At 39.8% G+C, this 20195-nt stretch overlaps 2 protein-coding genes across 4 annotated transcripts; both read right to left on the bottom strand.

Annotated features, from left to right (window-relative positions):
• Positions 1-1678: 1678 nt before the first annotated feature.
• Positions 1679-16253, bottom strand: pik3cg (phosphatidylinositol-4,5-bisphosphate 3-kinase, catalytic subunit gamma). Of its 3 annotated transcripts, XM_088645182.1 has the most exons (12): positions 15956-16251; positions 15627-15744; positions 10528-12537; positions 9791-9856; positions 9470-9695; positions 8652-8755; positions 8418-8564; positions 7927-8017; positions 6965-7095; positions 5590-5701; positions 4350-4507; positions 1679-3777 (listed from the first exon to the last, which is right to left on the bottom strand). In XM_088645182.1, the coding sequence occupies exons 2-12, from the start codon at positions 15672-15674 to the stop codon at positions 3496-3498; spliced, it is 3375 nt and encodes a 1124-aa protein (XP_088501308.1). In that variant the 5' UTR covers positions 15675-15744; positions 15956-16251; the 3' UTR covers positions 1679-3495. The 3 variants fall into 3 exon arrangements, with proteins under 3 accessions (XP_088501308.1, XP_088501306.1, XP_088501307.1); XM_088645180.1 differs by having other exon boundaries at positions 8418-8755; positions 15956-16253; XM_088645181.1 differs by lacking the exons at positions 15627-15744; positions 15956-16251 and adding an exon at positions 14363-14931 and having other exon boundaries at positions 8418-8755.
• Positions 16254-16620: 367 nt separating this feature from the next.
• On the bottom strand, positions 16621-19163 carry LOC148655060 (coiled-coil domain-containing protein 71L-like). The gene has a single exon (XM_088645183.1). The coding sequence runs from the start codon at positions 19055-19057 to the stop codon at positions 18476-18478; it is 582 nt and encodes a 193-aa protein (XP_088501309.1). The 5' UTR covers positions 19058-19163; the 3' UTR covers positions 16621-18475.
• Positions 19164-20195: the final 1032 nt, after the last annotated feature.

Genomic DNA, 20195 nt, shown 5'->3' with positions numbered 1-20195 from the left:
ATAGTTAAAAAATACATCTTCAAGAGACCACTAACTGCTTTTTATTTTTTAAAGGTGTTTGTACCTCCAATTGCCAGTATAATATACATAAACATATTGGGAACTGGAGTTACAACAACTTTAATGTCATAAATAGGGGGATAAAAAAATAGAGCAGGATATTAATAAATTAATAATTAAAAAAAATAAACCTGAAATTGTAAATGGGGGGGCCAAGCAGTTGGTATAGAGTCACTTGAGTTCTTTATTCTCTGGCTCAGCTTTGTTAAAAAGAGTAATAAATCAGGCAGACTGGGTTAAGCAAATATTTATAAATGATGACAATGACACAAACTGAACAACACTAAGAATTGTGTCCTTAGTGACATTCTTTAAGAAATTATTTAAGATCTGTTTAGAGTTTCATTGCAATTTTAGCAATTGTTTTTGAAAACATCAGTGTTCCAGAGCTCAGTGTCCAGGGTTTTACAATTGCGATTCTGATTATTGATCCAAAATGCAGTAATATGCTTCACTCTTCAAAGGCTTATCGGTTTTTATGTTCTCCAAGTGCTTGTGTGGGTTTCTTATGGGTGCTCTGGTTTCCTCCCACAGTCCAAAATCATGCTGGTAGTGCTGGTAGGTTAATTGATTTCTGGTGTGAGTGTGTATCTGTCTGTGTCTAACCTGTCGTTGACTAGTGTCCCATCCAGGGTGTAGCCCGCCATATGCCCATTCCTGTCCAGGATAGGTTCTGGCTTACCCTTGAATCTGAATTTGGATGAAGCAGTTAGAATATGGATGAATGGATGAATATTATTCAACATAGCAAATATTCTTTTTCATATTCTTACAATCCAATTAGTTACCATAAAGTCTATAGCATTCTGATTGCACTACTCTAGGCTTTATTTAGAAAACTTAAAACAATGGGTTTCAGTTGAGATTTCTGCCCAGCTGCAGGCGGGCTAAGAGGCCAACAAACAAAGAACATCAAAGGGGGTTTCTAGTAGTTTGCTCTTCTCAACCTTAATAAATTATAAACATTCAACAGCCATAGACACAATATAAATACAGAGATAGAAGTGTAAAAGATGTAGGGAAAGAGAACATAGGAGAAGACACAGAGAGGAGAAGGAAGACTTTCTTCTGATCTGTCTTGGAAACAAGATTCTGGCTAAATAATCTGAACATTACTATAGAGCTGTCCTGGGTATTTTAGGAAATTCTGATTTCCTTTATGGTGGAATACTAATGAACAAGAAAAACAAACATAATAAAGAAATAAGATAATTGGTAAGAAATTGTCTATAGGAAAAGCAATCCTCAACACAGACAAACACTAGATATAACTTCCCCTTGTTTGCTAACATCAGATTTTTAACTTCTCCTTTAAGGTCTAAAATATTTGCATGTAACACTTCTTAAATCTTTTTGAATGTGTAAGGAAAAAGTAAATTAAGTCAGAAAAAATATACAGTAGATACTAATTTTTGTGTCCAGTGACATCAGTGCAATGTTTGCACTTCAGTGCAAAAATGTCCCTCTGAGGCCCAGCCATTACAAACAGTCAGACATTAAATAAGTGGTCTGCTTTGTCCAACTGTAGCTTCCTGGAGTTTTAGTGGTAGTGGTGTATACAATATACTTGAAAGGTGACATAATACTTAAATCAACACAGGAAATCAGACAAGGTCTGGACAGTTTCATTTCCTTGCTTTTATTCTTAAACAACAGAAAAAAAAAGATGAGATTGATTAGATCCAGTTCTTCTCATGAGATCGGAAGTCCGAAGCACAAAGGTGCAGTGACGCAGTTTAAATTAGTGGCTCTTTGCTTCAGCCTTGGCATCCATTATTACTGAAGCTGAAATCCCGAGGCTCAGACACAAAAGCATACTATACCTGGTCCACAAAAACTAGGACAGGACCCTGAATATTTACTGCAATTTAAAAAAAATGAGAACATGCTCCCAAGAAACTGATAACCCTGTCAAATTTTATCCATGTTCTGGAAATTAATCCTTTATTAAAACTAAAGCTTCAAACACACATCAAATGTATATCATGAAAATCATACTTGATGTTTGCATTTAGCTTCTTGCTTCTGCCCACAGGAGCCCAGGCTGTACGTATCTGGTTTGTGAGTGGTGGATGGCGGTTAACTTTTACCTTAATCCAGTCCTGTAAGGCAGAGCTATACTTATGGCATGCACAATTGTGCCATTTACTAATTTTTTCAACACTACACATAATAACAGGCAAATGGTTTTGTGGCTTATTTCAGCATGCAAATTATTTATCCTTTTCAAAAACAAGAATTCTATAATGTGACTTTGTTAGCATAAAGTATGCTAGTTTGTCTTTATTCTGTTATTATAAAATGTATAAGCTTTTCAGGTTTATTCATTTTAATATTCCTTCTGCCATTCTAATTGGTAATTGTTTTGAATCTGAATTCATGTTTGCTGCATGAAAGTTTTGTGCAAATGTGAAAGGTAACGCATAATTTAAACTTAGAAATAGGCATGGTGGTTAGCACCACTGCCACACATCTCTAGGGTCCTGATTCGAAGCTTCCTGACAATGGATGGATGTGCATGGTCCACATTCTTTGTGCACAGTGCCCTTGTGTAAGTGCACAACTGTTGCCTGTCATCGTTTTTTAATGGCACTGCAAACTGCTACCCTGAAATGAGGGTAGCAGCTGTCCCTCTAGGGTCTTTTTCCAGTCCAGTGTAAAATCATAACCATGTGGAAAGGGCTCTCACCCAGTGTACTGTGCCCCCTGAAATATCCATACCACTGATATCACTTAAAATGCACACTTGTCTTTGCACCGTGTATAACCTAATGCTGTCTCGAAGTACAAAGCAACCAACAATATTATCACTTTCTGGTGTATTACAATTCCCCAGTGGGAATAATATTTTTAAGTGCACTGAGAAACAAAAGCTCGGTCTATCCTTAAAAAAATGTTGGCACTATTTCAATCTATATTCAAAATACTTAACATATGCAATATAAATACAACTTTGCACGAAAAGACACATGAACATGACATTTTGGTTTCTCTCCATTTCTGCAAAAAAACGTTTACTTATTTTTATAAGGAAGATATATCCTTATTCAGGACCTCTTTAAAAACTAAATTCTTGATGTTTCATATTGTCTTCTGGCATAATTTAAGCTAAATACAGTACAGTCTGTATCTAACACAGGCCAGATGTAATATTAACACTGTGCTGAATTCTATTGCTGCTTTGCCAATGAAGCAAAAGCTTAAGCTTTGACAAGATTTCAAATGCTATATTTCTCAACAGAAGAGGCCTCTTTCAAGCAGCAGAGTTGCTGTTTCAGATTTTTGAAAGAGCGATACAATCTTTAAAAGTAAGGCAGTATAGAAGGTAACCGGATTTTGTTAGGTTTGAAAGGTGACGTTTTCCCTTCAGTATTAGATTTGACACTACACCCAGGGAACTCACAGAGCTGTGCATAGGCACCACAGCAAAACACCCTAAGCTGAGCGTTTCTCCACTCCTTGCTTGATTCCAAGGACAAGATGCAGAAACCAGTTGAACTGCACAGTCCAGCCTTTGTCCCGGCAGATTTCGATCTGGTCCAGAAAGTGCTTCTGTGCCTCCTCCTCCGTCTTCCCCACGGTGAGTGCCTCCCGGATGTACTCAATATCCTCTTTACTGGTCAGCTGTGGCATTCCGGTCATCAGCATCATGGAGAACAAGATGATCAGGAGATTTGTGTGATGCCGAAGGGCTAGGTACGCTTTTACACAAACGTCCTGAAAGTCAAAGAAAACAAGTGACACATTAACATTATTCACTTTTCAACGCGGGATAAAATTGTGTTTTAAATTAATTAAATACAGTGTTGTCACATGGTAAAATCCACCACTGAAAATGAACAAAATGACTTTTTAGACCGAGCTCTTTACAGATTTTTAAAGTAACTGATTTGTGCAACATGCTTAGGCCTTCATAAAACTGGACCTTTATATTAACATTTTCTCAGATAAAATCGTGCCAATCAACAACATGTGTTGTTTATTAAAACAAAACTCAAATGCTGACATATACTGCAATGCATGAATCAGACTTACTAAGCAAATTAAGAAAAGTAAATATAGATAATACACTGCTACACAATTTCTTTTGTGAATGCATACTTTTAAATTATACAAGCTGTCTGAGCCCAGATATATAGTATGTTGCCTGGAGGAATTAATCAATTTGCCCTCAAAACTACAGACCTCAACAGTTGTTAAGAACTTCAGTGAAACAGGATTGTTAAACATAACGTAGGCTAACTTGACTGAGAAGTGCAGATTCTTGTGAAGAAGCAGAATTTTTGTACCTGGAATTTCTGGAAGTGAGGACTAGTCTTCTTTCCAAAAGTGCCCATGACATAAAGAAAATCTGGTGTTAACACAAACGGAACCCTTTCCTTGCTAATCCCAAGGAAGCTCTTGTAATTTCCAAGAATGTGTCCAAAATCTATATGGAAAAGGTTACCTAAATGTGTTAAGAAAAAGAAATATGAGATTAGATTTCCATCATGTAAAACATGCTCTATTGTATTTGTTTGGGCTGCACTCGATGCTTAATCATTGCTCTTGATTACATGACAGATTAAATAAGTACAAGCAGTGTACACAGGAAAGAGTCAATGATGAGCAAGATTCCCCAAATTCTATACATAGCACTGCCTTTGATTCCACATCTTTAAAAAGTATACAAAAAATATTAAAATAAAATTCAGAATTTGGATTAATTCTGGTGTCCCAGTTAAGACAAAATGGACAATTACAATTATTACATATTTCAAAATGTAACATGCTTCTCCAGTTGTCTAAAACTGGTGCTTAAAAGCATGACTTGTTTCATGTTGAACACAGTATATTTGAAGTCAAACTGTAAGAAGGAACATATGAAAACATGATCCAGACATTTATGTTGATTGGCCAAATTGCCCATCTATGTACAGTACTATGGAGAAGCAATGATAAATGCCAACAAAATGTTTGGCTAGATAATTACAAGTGAGTAATTCAATTGCATAATTCTTTAGTTAGACCACTCCAAGAACATTGTGCTCATGTCTGCTCATTACTGGTTACATATTGCCACTTTAAGGGCACTTCTAAAGACTGTAACCAGACTAATTCCTGGTCTGAAGGGAATGTCAGACTCAGGCAGATTAAGAGAACTGAATCCTTTTAGCCCGCAACAAAGAAGATTATATGGGCACAGATTCAGTTATGCAAACTCCTGAAAGGCGCAGACCAAGTCAACTCCAGCAACTTCATGAAGACCAAAAAGAAAACAAAGAACCAGGGGACAGCTGTGCAAATTTATCTCAGGTACATTCAGGACACTTCTTTTCACAGAGAAGTGTACGAGTCTGGCAGCCTCTCTCCAGTCACTTATAAATACGACTCCACGGGGTCTCTTGCCAAGCCCCCTGATGGAATTTCTTGATCATTAAGTTCGTAACAAACATGTGAGAAAGATGAGTAAAATGGCTTCTCTTTGATCTTTCTGACGTTTTTTTTATGTATGGAGAGAGGAGGATGAGATAGACATAGTTTACATACCCGATTCTGTAATCATAATGTTGTCATTATGCCTGTCTCCGATCCCCAAAACGTAGGTTGCAACACAATAGCCAGCACAGGAGTAAACAAACCTCTCCACAGCCAGCTGAAACTACCAGACAGAAAAAACAATGTCAGCCATGAACTTCCAGGGGAAAAAAAAGGCTCACGTGAAGATAAAAGCAACGTGGACAGCGGGAAACCCAAGCTGGACGTGTTCTCACAATCCCATACCCAAAGTAATTAATATATTTTCTTCCACAGCTCCTGTGTTTACCCACTACAAAAGACTCACTGTAACCAGCAGCTATATCGCCCTGCCACTCACAACTGCCGACCCACTGAAGCTAAGCAGGTGTGAGCCTGGTCAGTACCTGGATGGGAAAGCTAAGGTTGCTGGTGGAAGAGGTGTTAGTGGGGCCAGTAGGGGGCGCTCACCCTGCGGTCTGTGTGGGTCCTAATGCCCCGGTATAGTGATGGGGACACTACACTGTAAAAAGGCTCCGTATTTCAGATGAGATGTAAAACGAGGTCCTGAGTCATTAAAAACGAGGTCATTAAAAATCCCAGAGCGTTTCTCGAAAAGAGAAGGGGTGTTAACCCTGGTGTCTTGGCTAAATTTCCCACCGGCCTTTTGAGTCAAGGCCTCCTAAAAATCCCCATCTATGAATCGGCTCAATCATTCTGTTCTCCTTCCCACTGATAGCTGATATATGGTGAGCGTTCTGGCGCACTATGGCTACTGTCGCATCATCCGGGTGGGGGAGTCCCCATTACCTGTAAAGCGCTTTGAGTGGAGTGTCCAGAAAAGTGGTATATAAGTGTAAGCAACTTATTTTAGTGTAACCCTTAGTGTAAGGATTATTATTATTCGGTGTCATGTCGATGCAAGTCTTATGCATCAGAGTTTTGGAATGTGATTGCAACAGGCTGTCAGCTTGGTGGCCATTGAAAGAAGACTCAGCTGCCAGTAGTTACTACCGTGATAGCGGACATCTGCTGCTCCTCTGTATAAATGGGAGCCGCCTTCAGCAGGTGTGTGGGGTGGCTGTTGACAGGCAAAATAGCCCCACAGCAGGACAGAGAAAAGTCACTTACTGAAGCAACCGAGGGGATAAAGAAACCTCTTTCTTCCTGTCTTAAATGTATTTTCTTGCGCTGTTTAATTAAAATAAAGTGAGCTGCCACACTTTTACACTTTCTCCTGTGGCGCAATCAGTCCGTCCTCCAGCCTGTACCGACCATCAGGATACCAAGCCACCACAGTTCTCTGTGCTTTATCAAGGTCCCATCTTTGCTGTCTCCTTACCCAGCAGTAACGTCAAACCCAAACTGAGTGGCACGCGAACGTTAACGCAGAAGAACAGAAGTGTACCTTGTCTTCATTCAGACATCTTTCTCGCAGCCACTGGTTCAGAATTTCATCTTTAAATGCTCCAGTGTTGCCAACTGTACTCTGCTGAATATTAGCAATGGTTGTGGCATCTTTCACTATTTCAATCATCCCTGGAAGTACAGAAAGCAAAGCAACAAATGTAAACACTGAGGGCTTCTCTAGGCTGATCTCTGTGACCAAGCAGCTCTTAAATACATTTCGGGTCTTGGTGGTGGAAAGAATATACACTAAAACAAGTCTTAAGGGCTCTGGGCACATTGCCTAAAACAAACTCATAAATTAGATGGGCAAATTGCCTGCCTTTTGTCCACAGGGAAAATCAGTGCCTCTCTGTTTCTTCTTACAACTCACACTCCCAATCAAATGCTGTAACATCACAAAGATTGTTTTAATGCACTAATTAAAACTCATTCTTGATTTTACAGTTCAGATGTTGCTTTAAAACATATTCATCTTCTTGCGAACGTTGGAATCTCCTAAACTTTGGCCAGAAAATAAAATAGACTGCTTTGTATAGGCAAACACTCTTATTGTAAGAAATTTCTGAAACAGAATTGAATCTGGTTTTAATGGTTTTGATCTACCTATCCATTTTCTAAACCATGTTATCTAGTACAGGGCTGTGGGGGAAGCAGTAGTCTAACTCAACAGCAATGGATGCAGGGAAGGATACACCCTGGATGGGATGCCAGTCCATCGCAGGACACACAGACTCACACCAGGGCCAATTTTCCAAGAAGCGAATTAACTTACCAGCATGTCTTTGGACTATGGGAGGAATCAGGAGCACCCAGAACAAGTTAACATGAGGAGAACATGCAAACTAAACCCAAGGAATTAAACCCAGTGCCCTAGGACTGTGAGACAGCAATGCTAACCACTCAACCACCACATCATATAATATTCTGGATAATTAATCTATGATTAATAGAAGCACCTACCTATCTTATTTCCAGTAGAAATGCAGCCATATGGTAGCAAAGACAGGTCCAGAGATTCTGTTTCCCATATAGACTCCATTATCAGAAGAATCTAATTGTACAACAAATAATATTTTAAGTTCAGTTTAGGCATGACCAAAACTGCCCTGAAAATTGTAATAAAGGTGTTTCCAATTGTAATTCTTTTCACGATGACCTTTATTTTAATTTCAGAATGAGTAATTCTGTCACTGAAGCCGGAGGCAGTCTCACAACATCTGATCCCAATGCCAAGCGAGGAAGACGGGCAGTCTGGAAATACAGTAAATAGCACACCACCACCAGACGAACCAGAAGCACAAGAAAAGGCACAGGGAGGCCAGGAATAGGGCAGAAAGGTGGGGCACCCTCTAGGGGAGGGTTGTGAGAAATTCAAAGGTTTAGCTTGATGACATTTCCCAAATCACTATTACGTTTTGAGCTCTGCCTCCTAACGCCAACGGCAGTTGTACCTGTAAAATAAGCATGTCCTGTCGTAGGTCATCCCCGTCTTTAAAGATTATCCCAATGGTGTCACTGGACAAGGTGGTAGGGTCGGCGCGCTTGAACTGCAGCCACAGAGGCTTCTTCTTTGAAGCCATGACCTTGCACTGCTCCACCTGAAAGAGGCAGGGGTTAGGCGGAACTGCGCAGCGAGCCACTGCAGCTACAGAGAAGAGGAGCGGGGAAAGGCGGGGCCCAGTTACCACGAGCGCTCCAGCTCTCAGTCCGGGGTCGTAGGGTACTCTGAAGCTCCCCGGAAGACCTGCTGACTGCAAATTTTCGAGCTTCTGTCGCAGCTGAAAGACAACTGGAAATGCCAATTTAAACACATGGGATTGGAATAAGAACTCGACAGCTGCTGCAAGCAACGAGACAAATCATATTATTTATCATTTTTCATCATTTCCGGGTTTTATCCAAGAAGTGTGCTGTACTGCAACATGCAAATTCTAAGGCATATCAGTAATTAACCAAAATGGAAACTCCAAAATAAAAACGTTTCTTGGTGAACAGTGTTTATACTATTCACTGACCTTGACTGCCATCTCTTAGTAATTTATCAATTCATATTAGGAATTAGGTTTATACACTAATAATATCCTATAATATTTACAGAAATATTTTTTATTGTTGAAAATTGTTTTAAATATTATTCTGATACCTACTGGAGTTATTCAACAAACTTTACCTGTTAGCAAATTTAAGCACTTACATTTCATTTTACATTACTATGGAGGACACCCAGAATTTGTAAAATAACAGAATTTAATTTTCGTTCATAAGAAAAAGATCAAATGAAAACGCCCATCTTAAAGTTTCTGGAAAATGATCTTACATTTAAACATCTGTCAGATTGCAGATATAGATCTCCTAATGGGAAATACAAATGAGGAAATACTTTTCTGTACTAAATACAGTTTTCTTAATGGGAAATACAAATAAGTAAATACTTTTCTGGACATTTTTGGTTTTCTTCTTAATTGAGCGAACTTCCTGTTAACACACTTTGTTTAGAAAATACCTTGTACTGAAACATCGTATTTGTCGGCTGACATAGTTTTTATTTCCCTGGTGACTTTCTGAAGGGCCTCTGTGATTTCCACTTGCTTCCTGAAGTCCTGCAGCATGGCTTCTCCACAGCCACGCAAGTAGGCCTCCAGAATGACAGCATACCTCTGCTGATAGTGCATGGACTGAGCAATCTCGCTTCTCAGAAACCAGAATAAAAAGTGACCAATTCTTTTGCTCTGTTGGAAGAAGCAGCATGTCAGGATATTTATTACTAAACGTACCCAGTGAACTAGGGGTTAAGTATACCCTCGGGTCTTTTGAGGTTACTCACTCTCAGAGCACGTTTCAGTAAGAACCGAGCCAGGGCGCTGTCGTGATATGGTTCGAACTTCACAGCCTGAAAAAGACAAATCAACAGAAACGGACAACAAAAACAGGACAAAATAAATAAAGAGCAAAGTCATGATGGACCAGATATACAGTAACTACTGATATCTTTGGTATATCACAATGATTTGAGTTTCTTCCAGAAATGATTTTACTTTTCGCTTGAAGAAGTTAATGAATTGTATTGGGAAAAAAATCAAGATGGTAAACTATAATATAATATTTTAAAACATAGGGACTTGTGTGTGAGATGTATACAATAAATAATTTCTGTGTTCCATATGTACGAGAAACACTGAACAGAGTAACACTGTTTTCTTTCTAACTAGCATGTGTAGAATCTAAAATAGAGTGAAATATTAACGTTAACATCCTGCTAGTAAAACAGTGTGTTCACAATAGTGAAATAACACAGCATATTCTAGAACAACATTCAAAAAACCTATTGACCACCTTTATTCTTACATCCATGATGCGTTGTTCAAGTCTTTAAATTATTATACAGTTTGAAAAGCCTGCTCACACCTTGATGCGAAATTTCTCTCAACATCAAGAGCTGATTTAAATACTAAATCAAAAGTTCTTTGTTTCCCTCTGAAGAGGTTTTCACATGATTCACAAATGATCCCAGCCGCATGCAAATATTAACTGAAACTGCATGGAACCAGCAGGAGACTTTACCTGCACAAGCTGCAGAAGGTACCGCAGTACATCATCGTCCCCCAGGGTCTCCAGCTTTCTCACGGCCATGGTGCGGACGTTGGCATCAGAGAAGTTGCAGTCCAACATTTGCATGGCAAGCCCCACGTCCAGGGGACTGCGATCCCAGGTGTCGTGCTTTTCAAGCAGCTGGTGCGTGGCTAAGACCGCCTCCTGTTTCCCCCACTTCACCGAGCTGAGAAACTTGGGGTACGCCCTCGGGAATCTCATGCATTCCTGCTTGAAATGCCAGAGCAGCTCCTTGTCCTCCGGGCTCAGCGGGTGCAGGGGGTCAGTCACGACGATCTCCTCGAACTGCTTGCGCAGGTGGTTGGGCATCTCCCTCCTTCCCCTCTCGCCCTCCGTCTCCACTGAGTCTTGACCTTTCGGCAGTGCAATGGGGTAGCAGTACTTGTCCAACAGGATGACTATAGCCATGGAGTTGTCTTTGTCAGGGTTGGTGGCCGAGGTGAGCTTGTCTGCGTTGATGCTGCTGTGATCTTCGCTCTTCTCCGGCACCTTCCACATGTGGAGGATGTACTCGCCTTGCCTCAGCAGTGAACGGTGGTCTATCAGCAAGAGGTTGACATAGTATAGCAACCGGTTCTTGCACTTGGAGTCATAGTTGACACTTTCCTGAAAGCCAGCCTTCCCGGTCTGAGTTTGAGCTTTCCCACAGAACACCTGGAGGCTTAGCCGAGCCCCTTTGGGCAGATCCTTAATCTTGATATTAAACTCCAGCCAGGTATTCCAAAGGACTTCTTCTGTAAATGGCTTGGAAGACGTTCGATCTTGAGCTAGAAGCTGCTGCCCATGGAAAATACTGGCTTCCACAAACACAATCAGCTCAGAATTACGCGGGAGGGTGGGGATATCTATGCCTACGACCTTGACTCGAAAGTTTCTATTGCAGTCCCACATAGAAATAGTAAACACTTTCTCGTGGTCTTTTTCAACTATCGTTAGCTGCTCGTGAGAGCCAGCGACCCCTGTGCAATCATCTACGAGTGACCAGTCCTCCTTATGAACAACGTCTTGGTCTGGGTTTGGTGCAGATTCCAAGACCAAGTGGATCTCTTCTGCGTTTTTCAGACACTGCCTCACCCAGTGAAAGTCTTTTATAGCATGGTTACCAAAAATGTACTCTTCTCGGCCACAGACCCTCAAGACAAAATCCTGCTCACTGACCTCTTCTGGGATACCAAGCAGTGATCTCTTTTTTGCGATCTTGGTGAAAAAACTCTGCAGAATCTGCAGGGGTTTGTCATCGATAGACACCTTTATGGTCTGACTGGATGTATGCCTGTGAATAACTACTAAGATATGATTGTTGCTTATCTTGTTAAGAAGGTACTCTGGAAGGGGTTTTGATGTGATCCAAGGATCCATTGAATAAAGCTTTGGGTCTCGTTCTGCCAATTCAATCATTCGTGGGGTCAGTAACTTTCTTCGAGTGAATTCAAGCTCATCATCGTGCACATTGCTCACATCAGTGACATCGTACCCAATCAGATAATTCAGGTACCTCTGGTACTGCTGGGATTTGTCTGTTGGCTGTGGTCTGGAAACCAAATGTATTCTCCCTTGATCTTTTTTCAGTGCTTTCCAGTAGCGTATACAGTCCAAGGTCTGAAATACCTGATGTTTGTCATAAATCTCGTACCAGTGTCCTTTTTTTTGATAACGCAGAATGCACTGATCGGGGGAGTACTTCTGATAAAACTCAGGACACAGGTTTGCTGCAACTGCTTTCATCCACACTTGGGTTTTAACCTGCTCGACTGTGCAATTCCCTGCAACATCAACAAGGATGACCTCTGGTGTTTTATTATATTTGTTGGAAGTGGGTAATACGAACTCAATGGTTATTTGATCCATTGTGACTAAAGAATTTGAAGTAAAAGCTTTCATCTTCCTCCTTCTTCTCGTACTCTCGTCTCTAAAAACTACAGGCAGTTCAACATCTTCACGCTGTTCCATAACCAGTCCAATCTGGAAAGTACATGAACAGATGATTATGGGACTAATAAGCATTAACCCGGTAAGGAACCAATGACTGGAGTCTCCTCCATATGACATATGACAGATTTCCTGAATGTTGACTCCAGCAAATGGCTTGCTTGTAAAACCAATGATCTCATGGAAGAATTATATTTTTTCCAGTTTGCTCTTCTATGTTTATGAGTGGTGTTTTTTCTTTTTCAGTATACTTTTCCCTTTGCTTCTGAGCAGCCATTACATACAGTGTGAGATACTTTCCACTGTACAGTATATTATTGCTGCAGCCAATGGAAGCAAAACGAACATGCTTAACTTCAAATTAGGCAAAAATGCTATCTGGAAACACTCTTCAAATATACATACCAAGACATGGTCCTAGATTCAGTTTAAATACAACACGAGTAAGATATTTTCTAAAATAAATCTTCCTGACATCTTCCAAGAAATGGCTGACTGAGATTCTAGGATCAATTAGTTACTAAAATCCAAACTAACTTTGAATTTTAGACAGATCGATGGGTAGATGAACCAAATGACTTCCGTTTGTTTGCAGGTTTTCTTAAGTTCTAATACATTTTGATTGTGCTGTCATTTGAACATCTGAAAGTGAATTGTGCTATTTGTCTCAGGGTATATTGAGTTCAAACATTCACCTGACACTCACAAATTGATGCTACAAAAGCTGTTTAGAAGATAAGATCTTAAGACAAGTTACAAAAAGAAGGGGCCTGCCTAAATTTTTTTTATACAAACTCAACCATTTGTATAAAAAGGTCTCAATTTAATACATCTATATTAAAAAGCAGTGTTCATAGTGTCCACAGACTAAATGCAAGTGGACATCGGTTTGGTTAGTTCTAAAAGGTGCACTGTCTTTTGCTTATTTTTTTCACCTTAAGCTATTTAGATGACAACAGCATTTAAAAACAGCAGGATTTTTGTTCTTCAATATAGCAGAGAGGAAACATTGTAACATACCGTAGTAGCCAGTTAGACAGACTTTCTGAACAGGGAAGAGTCCAGGAATATACTGTAACTGCCTCTGACCAGAAAAGGAAGGTATGCATATACCAACCATGTAGGGCTTCTCAGTAAAGAAGGAGCCAGGGAGGAACAGCAGCTCCGAACCCCAGGATTACTAGTTTACGTCTTATGTCTTCAATAAAGTTAACTGTTAACTTTGACAGTACTTTTCGTGGCTCTTGAAAAAGCAGGTGTTCTTTCAATGTCTATTTACTGTACATGCCAGACCTCTTTCTATACTGCTAGTGTTTATATATAGGTCACAAGAGGCCTTTGTAAATTATATAGTAGAGGATAAAGGCTGGGTTAATACTGCCTGTACTTCTTCATTCTCTTCGGGTACAGTACAGGAAGTCTTGCAAGTCAGGAAGCGTGAAAAGCAGTATTTCGTCAGCATTTATAAATAATTTTAAAATGTTGTAAGCTCTGATTTGTGTTCAAAAAATAAAATCTGACTTTTGAGATAATTACTTTAAATTGCAGTCCCGGTTCTTTAAAAAGTAATCCATAATTACTGTACAACCTCACTTCTCTGAAACGGGACGTAAATTACAAAATGTCAGCACATAAACATCTCTCACCAACACACAGTTTCGAGTATTTAGGAAAATACACAAATGAAGCTACTTAGTAAACTTCAAGAATTTGGGGCAGAGCGTGCTTTGGAGAAAACAATCTCTTACAGAGCAAAATAATTCAGACTTGGACTATTGGTGGTGGTCGAATTAGAAAAGCAACGGTATCATTCAGTCAGAGTAAACACCTCACAAGTAAAGCTGAAAATACATCTTACCTCTCATCAAGTAAAATACGGACACCCTGTACAGCGCGGCTGGCAGCCAGGTTGGTATTCGGCATTTATACTGATGGAACTGAGAACAAGTGTTTTTTTATTCAATGTGTCTGCGTACGTGCTTCACCCCTCCCCTTCAATTCCTGTTTCATTTCTCTTTGTAACATTTGCAACAACATGTTCGGATCTTATTGGTCGCTCTGCGTCCGCTTTCATTTGTGAAAAGCCAGGATGTTTGTAGTCCCTTACCAGAGAATAACAATCCTGAACCGCTGTACAGGACGCAAAAAGTATTATCATTGATGACATCCATACGTTGAAGAAGGTATCCCACACTCTCAATATCATTCCTTTTAGAAGTAAATTAATGAAGATAAGAACGGCTATCTTGACTGGAAGCTCACAGTAAAATATAACCAGTACGTTGACAGGTAAACAGGTTTACTCGACGTGCAACGTACACGTGTGAGAGTCAAAGATCTTCTAATAAACTTTAAAATAATGGTTGTAGCAATTTAAATATTGTCTTATTTAAGGGGGGGGGGGGGGGGGGGGGGGGGGGGGGGGCATTTTCTTAATCCACTTGGCCATCCCCTTGTAGACCTTTCAGCGCACTGATACTGTGTGTGTAACAGACTGGACGCCACTTAGTGTATTAGCGGTCACAGTGCGGAACGACAGTGGTTCTATTATGTACTGTGCCAGAGCTCCTAGAATTATTGACACTTGTTAATTGCAAAATTTTGCTGACCCAGGATTTAAGGACTTCAGCCCAGCGCCGAATTCATTAACAAAAAATCTTATAAACTCCTAAGTATTTGGTGAATACTGATATTTTATTGAATCTTCTTCATTTTCTTCTCTCATCTTATCACTAAATTGCTGAGACGTGGCAAACGCGACCTGTCGTGTATTCTCATTTCAACCTCATTCTCTACTCGCACTTCGCCATAAGAATCCCTTGAGATCCTGCCAGGCATTTCTGTTGGATTTAGATTATTGCAGTGGCAGTTACGGTCTCAGTGTTATGCTCTTGAGTGTAAGTAAATTCCTGACCTGAGACATAATTAATGGTACCGTACTTTAGGAACCATTTATCTAGTTTAGGCTGTCGACCAAAATATCCGTTTAATTTTTTTCCGAATAAAATTAAATATTTAACTACAGTGGCTGCAACACGCCTATTCCAATCAGGTGATATAGCCCACAATATTTCTAATTAAAGGTTACCAGAGGACAGAATATCACTCGGGTATTAAGTTACCACTGTTGCCTCACAGCTCCTGGATTCCATTCCGGACCGAGTTATCATCTGCGTGGAGTCTGCATGTTGTTTTTGCGTCCTTCGTCTGTTTCCCTGGATGCGACTGCTTCCTAGCACACTATAAAGACATGCAAGATAGGTTAACGGGTGTCTTTCTTAGCATAACTTGAGCCTTGTGAAAATACCACTTTCTGGGGCTAACTATCAAAGACTTGGCCATTGAGGGACAGGAACACCCAAGACTATTCGGTGTCAAGTTAACGTTATTTTAATTATTAATCTACCTAAATACTGTACCCGCTCATACAAAAATGAACTTGAAAACAAACCTGCCACACTCTGGTACTATAATCCCCCTTTAATTCAATCGGTGATGTTATGTCTGCAGTGGGTGAAGTACTCTACTATGTCAAGCGTTTTGAGATAGAGATTAAAAGTCTTGCATAAACACGAGAAAGCATTAAGCTTTTTACACGCCAATACTGTTGGTTTGAACATAAACTTTAACAAAAAAGAAATTACTAAACATCTCAAGTCATTATTTGGACTCGTTGCATGATTATTAGAACTAAAACCTGTGCGAACGCGTCTTTTGTTTTAGCTCGACATCACAATGCAGCCGCTACCAACTATCTTTTCGCTCTCATTCCAAGATGGCGTTCAAATTTATTATACCCCCAAATACGCAACTGCTCCTGCGATCTTCGTTTTAATGGAGCATGTCGGAATGAACTGAACAATATTGCCATCTGCTGTTTAACTGTCCCCAGCAACGTGTACTCTCCCGTTGCCAGCTTCTGATAAGTCCGCCTCATTATGGCTTGAAAACAATACATCATTAGCCACAGGGACAGCAAGTTCTCTTTACATCTTGCTGTTGAATTTGGCAAAAGTATGGATTTTGAAGCCAAAACCGGAAGCTGTTGGTAAAACAATCAAAACCAGTATATATATATACACACACAGGAGGAAAACGGAAAGGACAACACATTCGTACAATTTACGGAATAGTTTATTTCAAAGATAAGATTCCAGTTCAGACCACGTACAAAAAAAAATCCAAAGCATATCAAATAATATAAAAAGAACGAAGAGATCAAAGCATAAATAAGACATTTTCAGAAAGCCCTTTTAACATTGCATACGAAAAGTTGCAGAACCCTGTTGTACCACCACCGCTAAAATGTTAATCGTTTCCAAACAATCCATCGTGTCCATGGAATCAAGGCCAGCCCTGTGTATCTTCGTCAGCCTCCCCAAACATTGCTAAGCATCTGCTCACTTGTGTTCAGTTGCTGTATCTATAATAGATACAGTTAAACCCCCATCTGTACTTTTTGTAGGATTTTCTTGCATTAAAAATAGAGTGCAGTCGTTTCCGTCAAAATGGCAAATTATATATACATTCTTTACATCCAGTAAGGTTGAAACTGGATTTTTTTTAGCTTGGCCTTAGCTGAGCCTTGCCCAGATATCCACGCTCAGAAACCATTGTTATTCCTGGGAAGGGTCACAGCAACCCACAGCCATTAGCGGAAGCACAGGCGTGAAGTGGGTCTACGCCTCGGGTGGGATGCCAGACCATTACCCGGCCCAAATGGACTATTTAGAGACAAAAATTCTAAGACAGCCAACACATCTTTGGAAGGTGGGAGATGAATGAAGACCGACAGGAACTTCGTGGAGTCATTTAAACATACGGGGTTATAAAAAAAATGCGTGCTGTGACATCAATGCCAGGATTTCAATAAAAAAAAAAACCTGCTCACATTCCCCTTCATTTACACCATTATTTGCATTATGGCTACATTCCGAAATAAAGGGGAAACGCAATCATGTGTCCAATTTGGCAGCTGCAGGATGTGGTTCCATAAGTTATTCAAATCAAAATAAATATCAACGATTCCACAAAGTTGCACTATACCTGCTACATTTCTCGAGATCTCATTTCCCCCCAAAAAACTTGTACTTTAAACTTGACAAATGCTTTAAATAAAACGACACAAAATTCTAAACAGTGTTTACAGAGACATATAGAACAATAAATAAAACACTATATCACTTGAGGAAAAAAAACTACCATTTATGAAAGAACTCAGTCTTGTTGGCTGCAACAACTAAACTAGGTTAAAAGTGTGCACTTAGACTGAAACCTATCACAGTTTAGACGTGCGAATACATCAAACGCCATACTGACATGCTGTGCCGACATTGTGACAATATATCTGTCCATCCACGCCTCTTAGTGACTTCTGTAATTTTGTTTCGGCGACAGTGACGTAGAGGGTGACGCGCAGTTGATTGCGTTCGCAAACTACTCGACCCCTGAATAAAGATAACGCAGCCGAAGTTCAGAACAAAAAGTTCTTGCCCTCGGTTGCCTTCCACTCCTACACGTATAGTTTAGATTTGAACCCATCGGGGTTCACACTGCTGGTTCGTGGACAGAGTTCCAAAATATAGTAGAAAGTATGTCACTCAAAAATAGTTTTTTTGTACATCAGTAAAAACCATGAAGAAATGGACAAACTGTCTCGTGAGCTGGTGACTTCAAAAACGTAGCTGGCAATTACCATTTTGGCATAAGAATTAAAATACAAGTTAAATTTAGACTTAACTATTTAAGCCTTTCCAGAAGTTAAGAAAAACGTCCTTTCACACATGAGGGAAAAAAGCGTTTTTAACAAGTTTGCAGCATTAGGAATTCACTTTTTTTTTGCTTTCCATTGCTTCTTATTTTTCCAGGGAATTACATAAGGTAATACAATATTAAGGTAAAGTTTCAGGAAGAATTCCGTTTAAAGTGCAGTTTTGTCGTAATAGCAGCCATTCCGGTTTCAGAATTCATGTTACATCGGCATAACCAAGCGCCTGAGCCTGAGGACGGGAGTGAGATTCACATTCATCAGTTTCTCAGCTTTGCGTCTCGCCGCAGGTATGTCATCTCCCGAAGAGAGCTCTTCCAGCGTCACCGACCGGACAGAAATCAACCGAGGAGTTGCTGCCCTCCAGATTTCCTCCAGATCTTTCATCTGACAGGGGTGCACGCCAGCTGTGCCCTGCGAGTTTCGTGTCTTCTTCCTATTTTTGCTCGATGTCCATGGTTTTCTGCCCCGCTTCCTCTTCACGCGTCGTCCTACAGCCTTGGGCTTCTTGGAAACAACTTTCGAAGTACTTTCGCCTTCACCCTTCCTCTTATCCGGCACGACCGATCGGCAGGATGAATACCCGTACACATCCTTACTCCTCAGAATAACAGGAGTAAAGCCTTCGTGCCTCAAGCTGCAAAGAAAATCCCATATTTCGTCCTCGGAATTAGCTATAAAGTCTTTGATGGGAGGAATGAAAAGTTTAAAGGCTTCTTCCAGCGCCCCAGTCTCTCCAAGGAGTGAATTTCTAGATCTTGAGAACACAACTTTTTCCTCCTCCATTTGATTTTTTTGGCTTGGTTCCTGACCCTCTTCGGTGACGCACTACCACCAGCTGCCGCTAGAGCCGAAGTTTCGCGATATACATCCACTCTTCTGGAAAGGAACAAAATGGCTGAGACAGCTGCGGACGTGACGACTTTATAAAGCAATTTTCAATTACATCATCACAGAAACCCCTCCCTCTCGAAATTCAAACTTGTATCCCAGGATTCCCTGCCTCCATGATTTTGTTTCCGTTGTAAAGGTTGTTTATAAAATCGAGGACGCTAGAATCTGTAGTGTAACTCAAAACTACAGAAATCCTCACACAAGTGTTTAGTTGAAATATGATTTTGAAGCAACTGCACCATCTTTTTCTGAATAAAGAAAAAAAAAGGCAATTTGCACCACCCCCCCCCACCTGACAAAATCAAGTATTACCAAGTATTATTGACAATGTCTACTAAAACTACCTATTTTTGAAATTGTCATAGAAGACATAATCTAAGGACCAAATCTGAGAATGCACCCTATTCCCATTCAGAGAGATGTTTTATGTAAAAAAAACTCTCCTGAATACTAATTGTTTAACTGTAAAGCAACAATAGCAGTTCAGATCACAAAATGTATTGTATTTTTGCTATTTAATATTTAATTAGTTAAAGTAATTCTAAGCAGGAAAAAATACAACCATGTAAGAGTTTTTGCAAGAAACAAATCTTGTTTCGTCAGTTTTACAAGTCTCCCTGGTGGTCTTTAGTTGAGATGTAATAACATTTTTCTTAAATTCAAATTACTTTGTTACATTCTTTCTCAACATTACAATAGCGTCAAAAAACACAATTTTATCAGATACAGACTATTGCTTTTTTAGCAAGTTTCATAATGTGGGGAAACCTTTTAAAAATATATGCAGACAGATGATTTATGGAAATTAATGTTTATTACTTCTATCTGTGGCCCAAAGTGAGGAAATGGAACTGTCTAAACAGATTCTAATTATACATTTGTGCATATAAAGTCAAAGAGTGTTAAAAGCCAAAGACAGATGCTTTGCTTTTTTAACTTACTGTGGCCATTAAAACGCACATATCTCTTACAAGAAACAACTACTAGGATTATGGAGTTTCCTTGAGAGCAACCTTTCCATATAAACACA

The sequence above is a fragment of the Lepisosteus platostomus genome, chromosome 9, assembly GCF_059453375.1.
Source record: "Lepisosteus platostomus isolate fLepPlt1 chromosome 9, fLepPlt1.hap1, whole genome shotgun sequence".
Taxonomy (NCBI): Eukaryota; Metazoa; Chordata; class Actinopteri; order Semionotiformes; family Lepisosteidae; genus Lepisosteus; species Lepisosteus platostomus.
The sequence above is the reverse complement of the archived record's forward strand: the minus strand, read 5'-3'. Positions and strand labels throughout refer to the sequence as shown.

Coding starts and splice junctions, on each gene's coding strand:
- pik3cg (XM_088645180.1), bottom strand. CDS start 15,674: ATGATAACTCGGTCCGGAATGGAATCCAGGAGCTGTGAGGCAACAGTG. Junction 9,696..9,790: donor TACTGAAACGTGCTCTGAGA/GTGAGTAACCTC, acceptor TTCTTCCAACAG/AGCAAAAGAATTGGTCACTT. Junction 4,508..5,589: donor CATTATGATTACAGAATCGG/GTATGTAAACTA, acceptor TAACACATTTAG/GTAACCTTTTCCATATAGAT.
- LOC148655060 (XM_088645183.1), bottom strand. CDS start 19,057: ATGGAGGAGGAAAAAGTTGTGTTCTCAAGATCTAGAAATTCACTCCTT.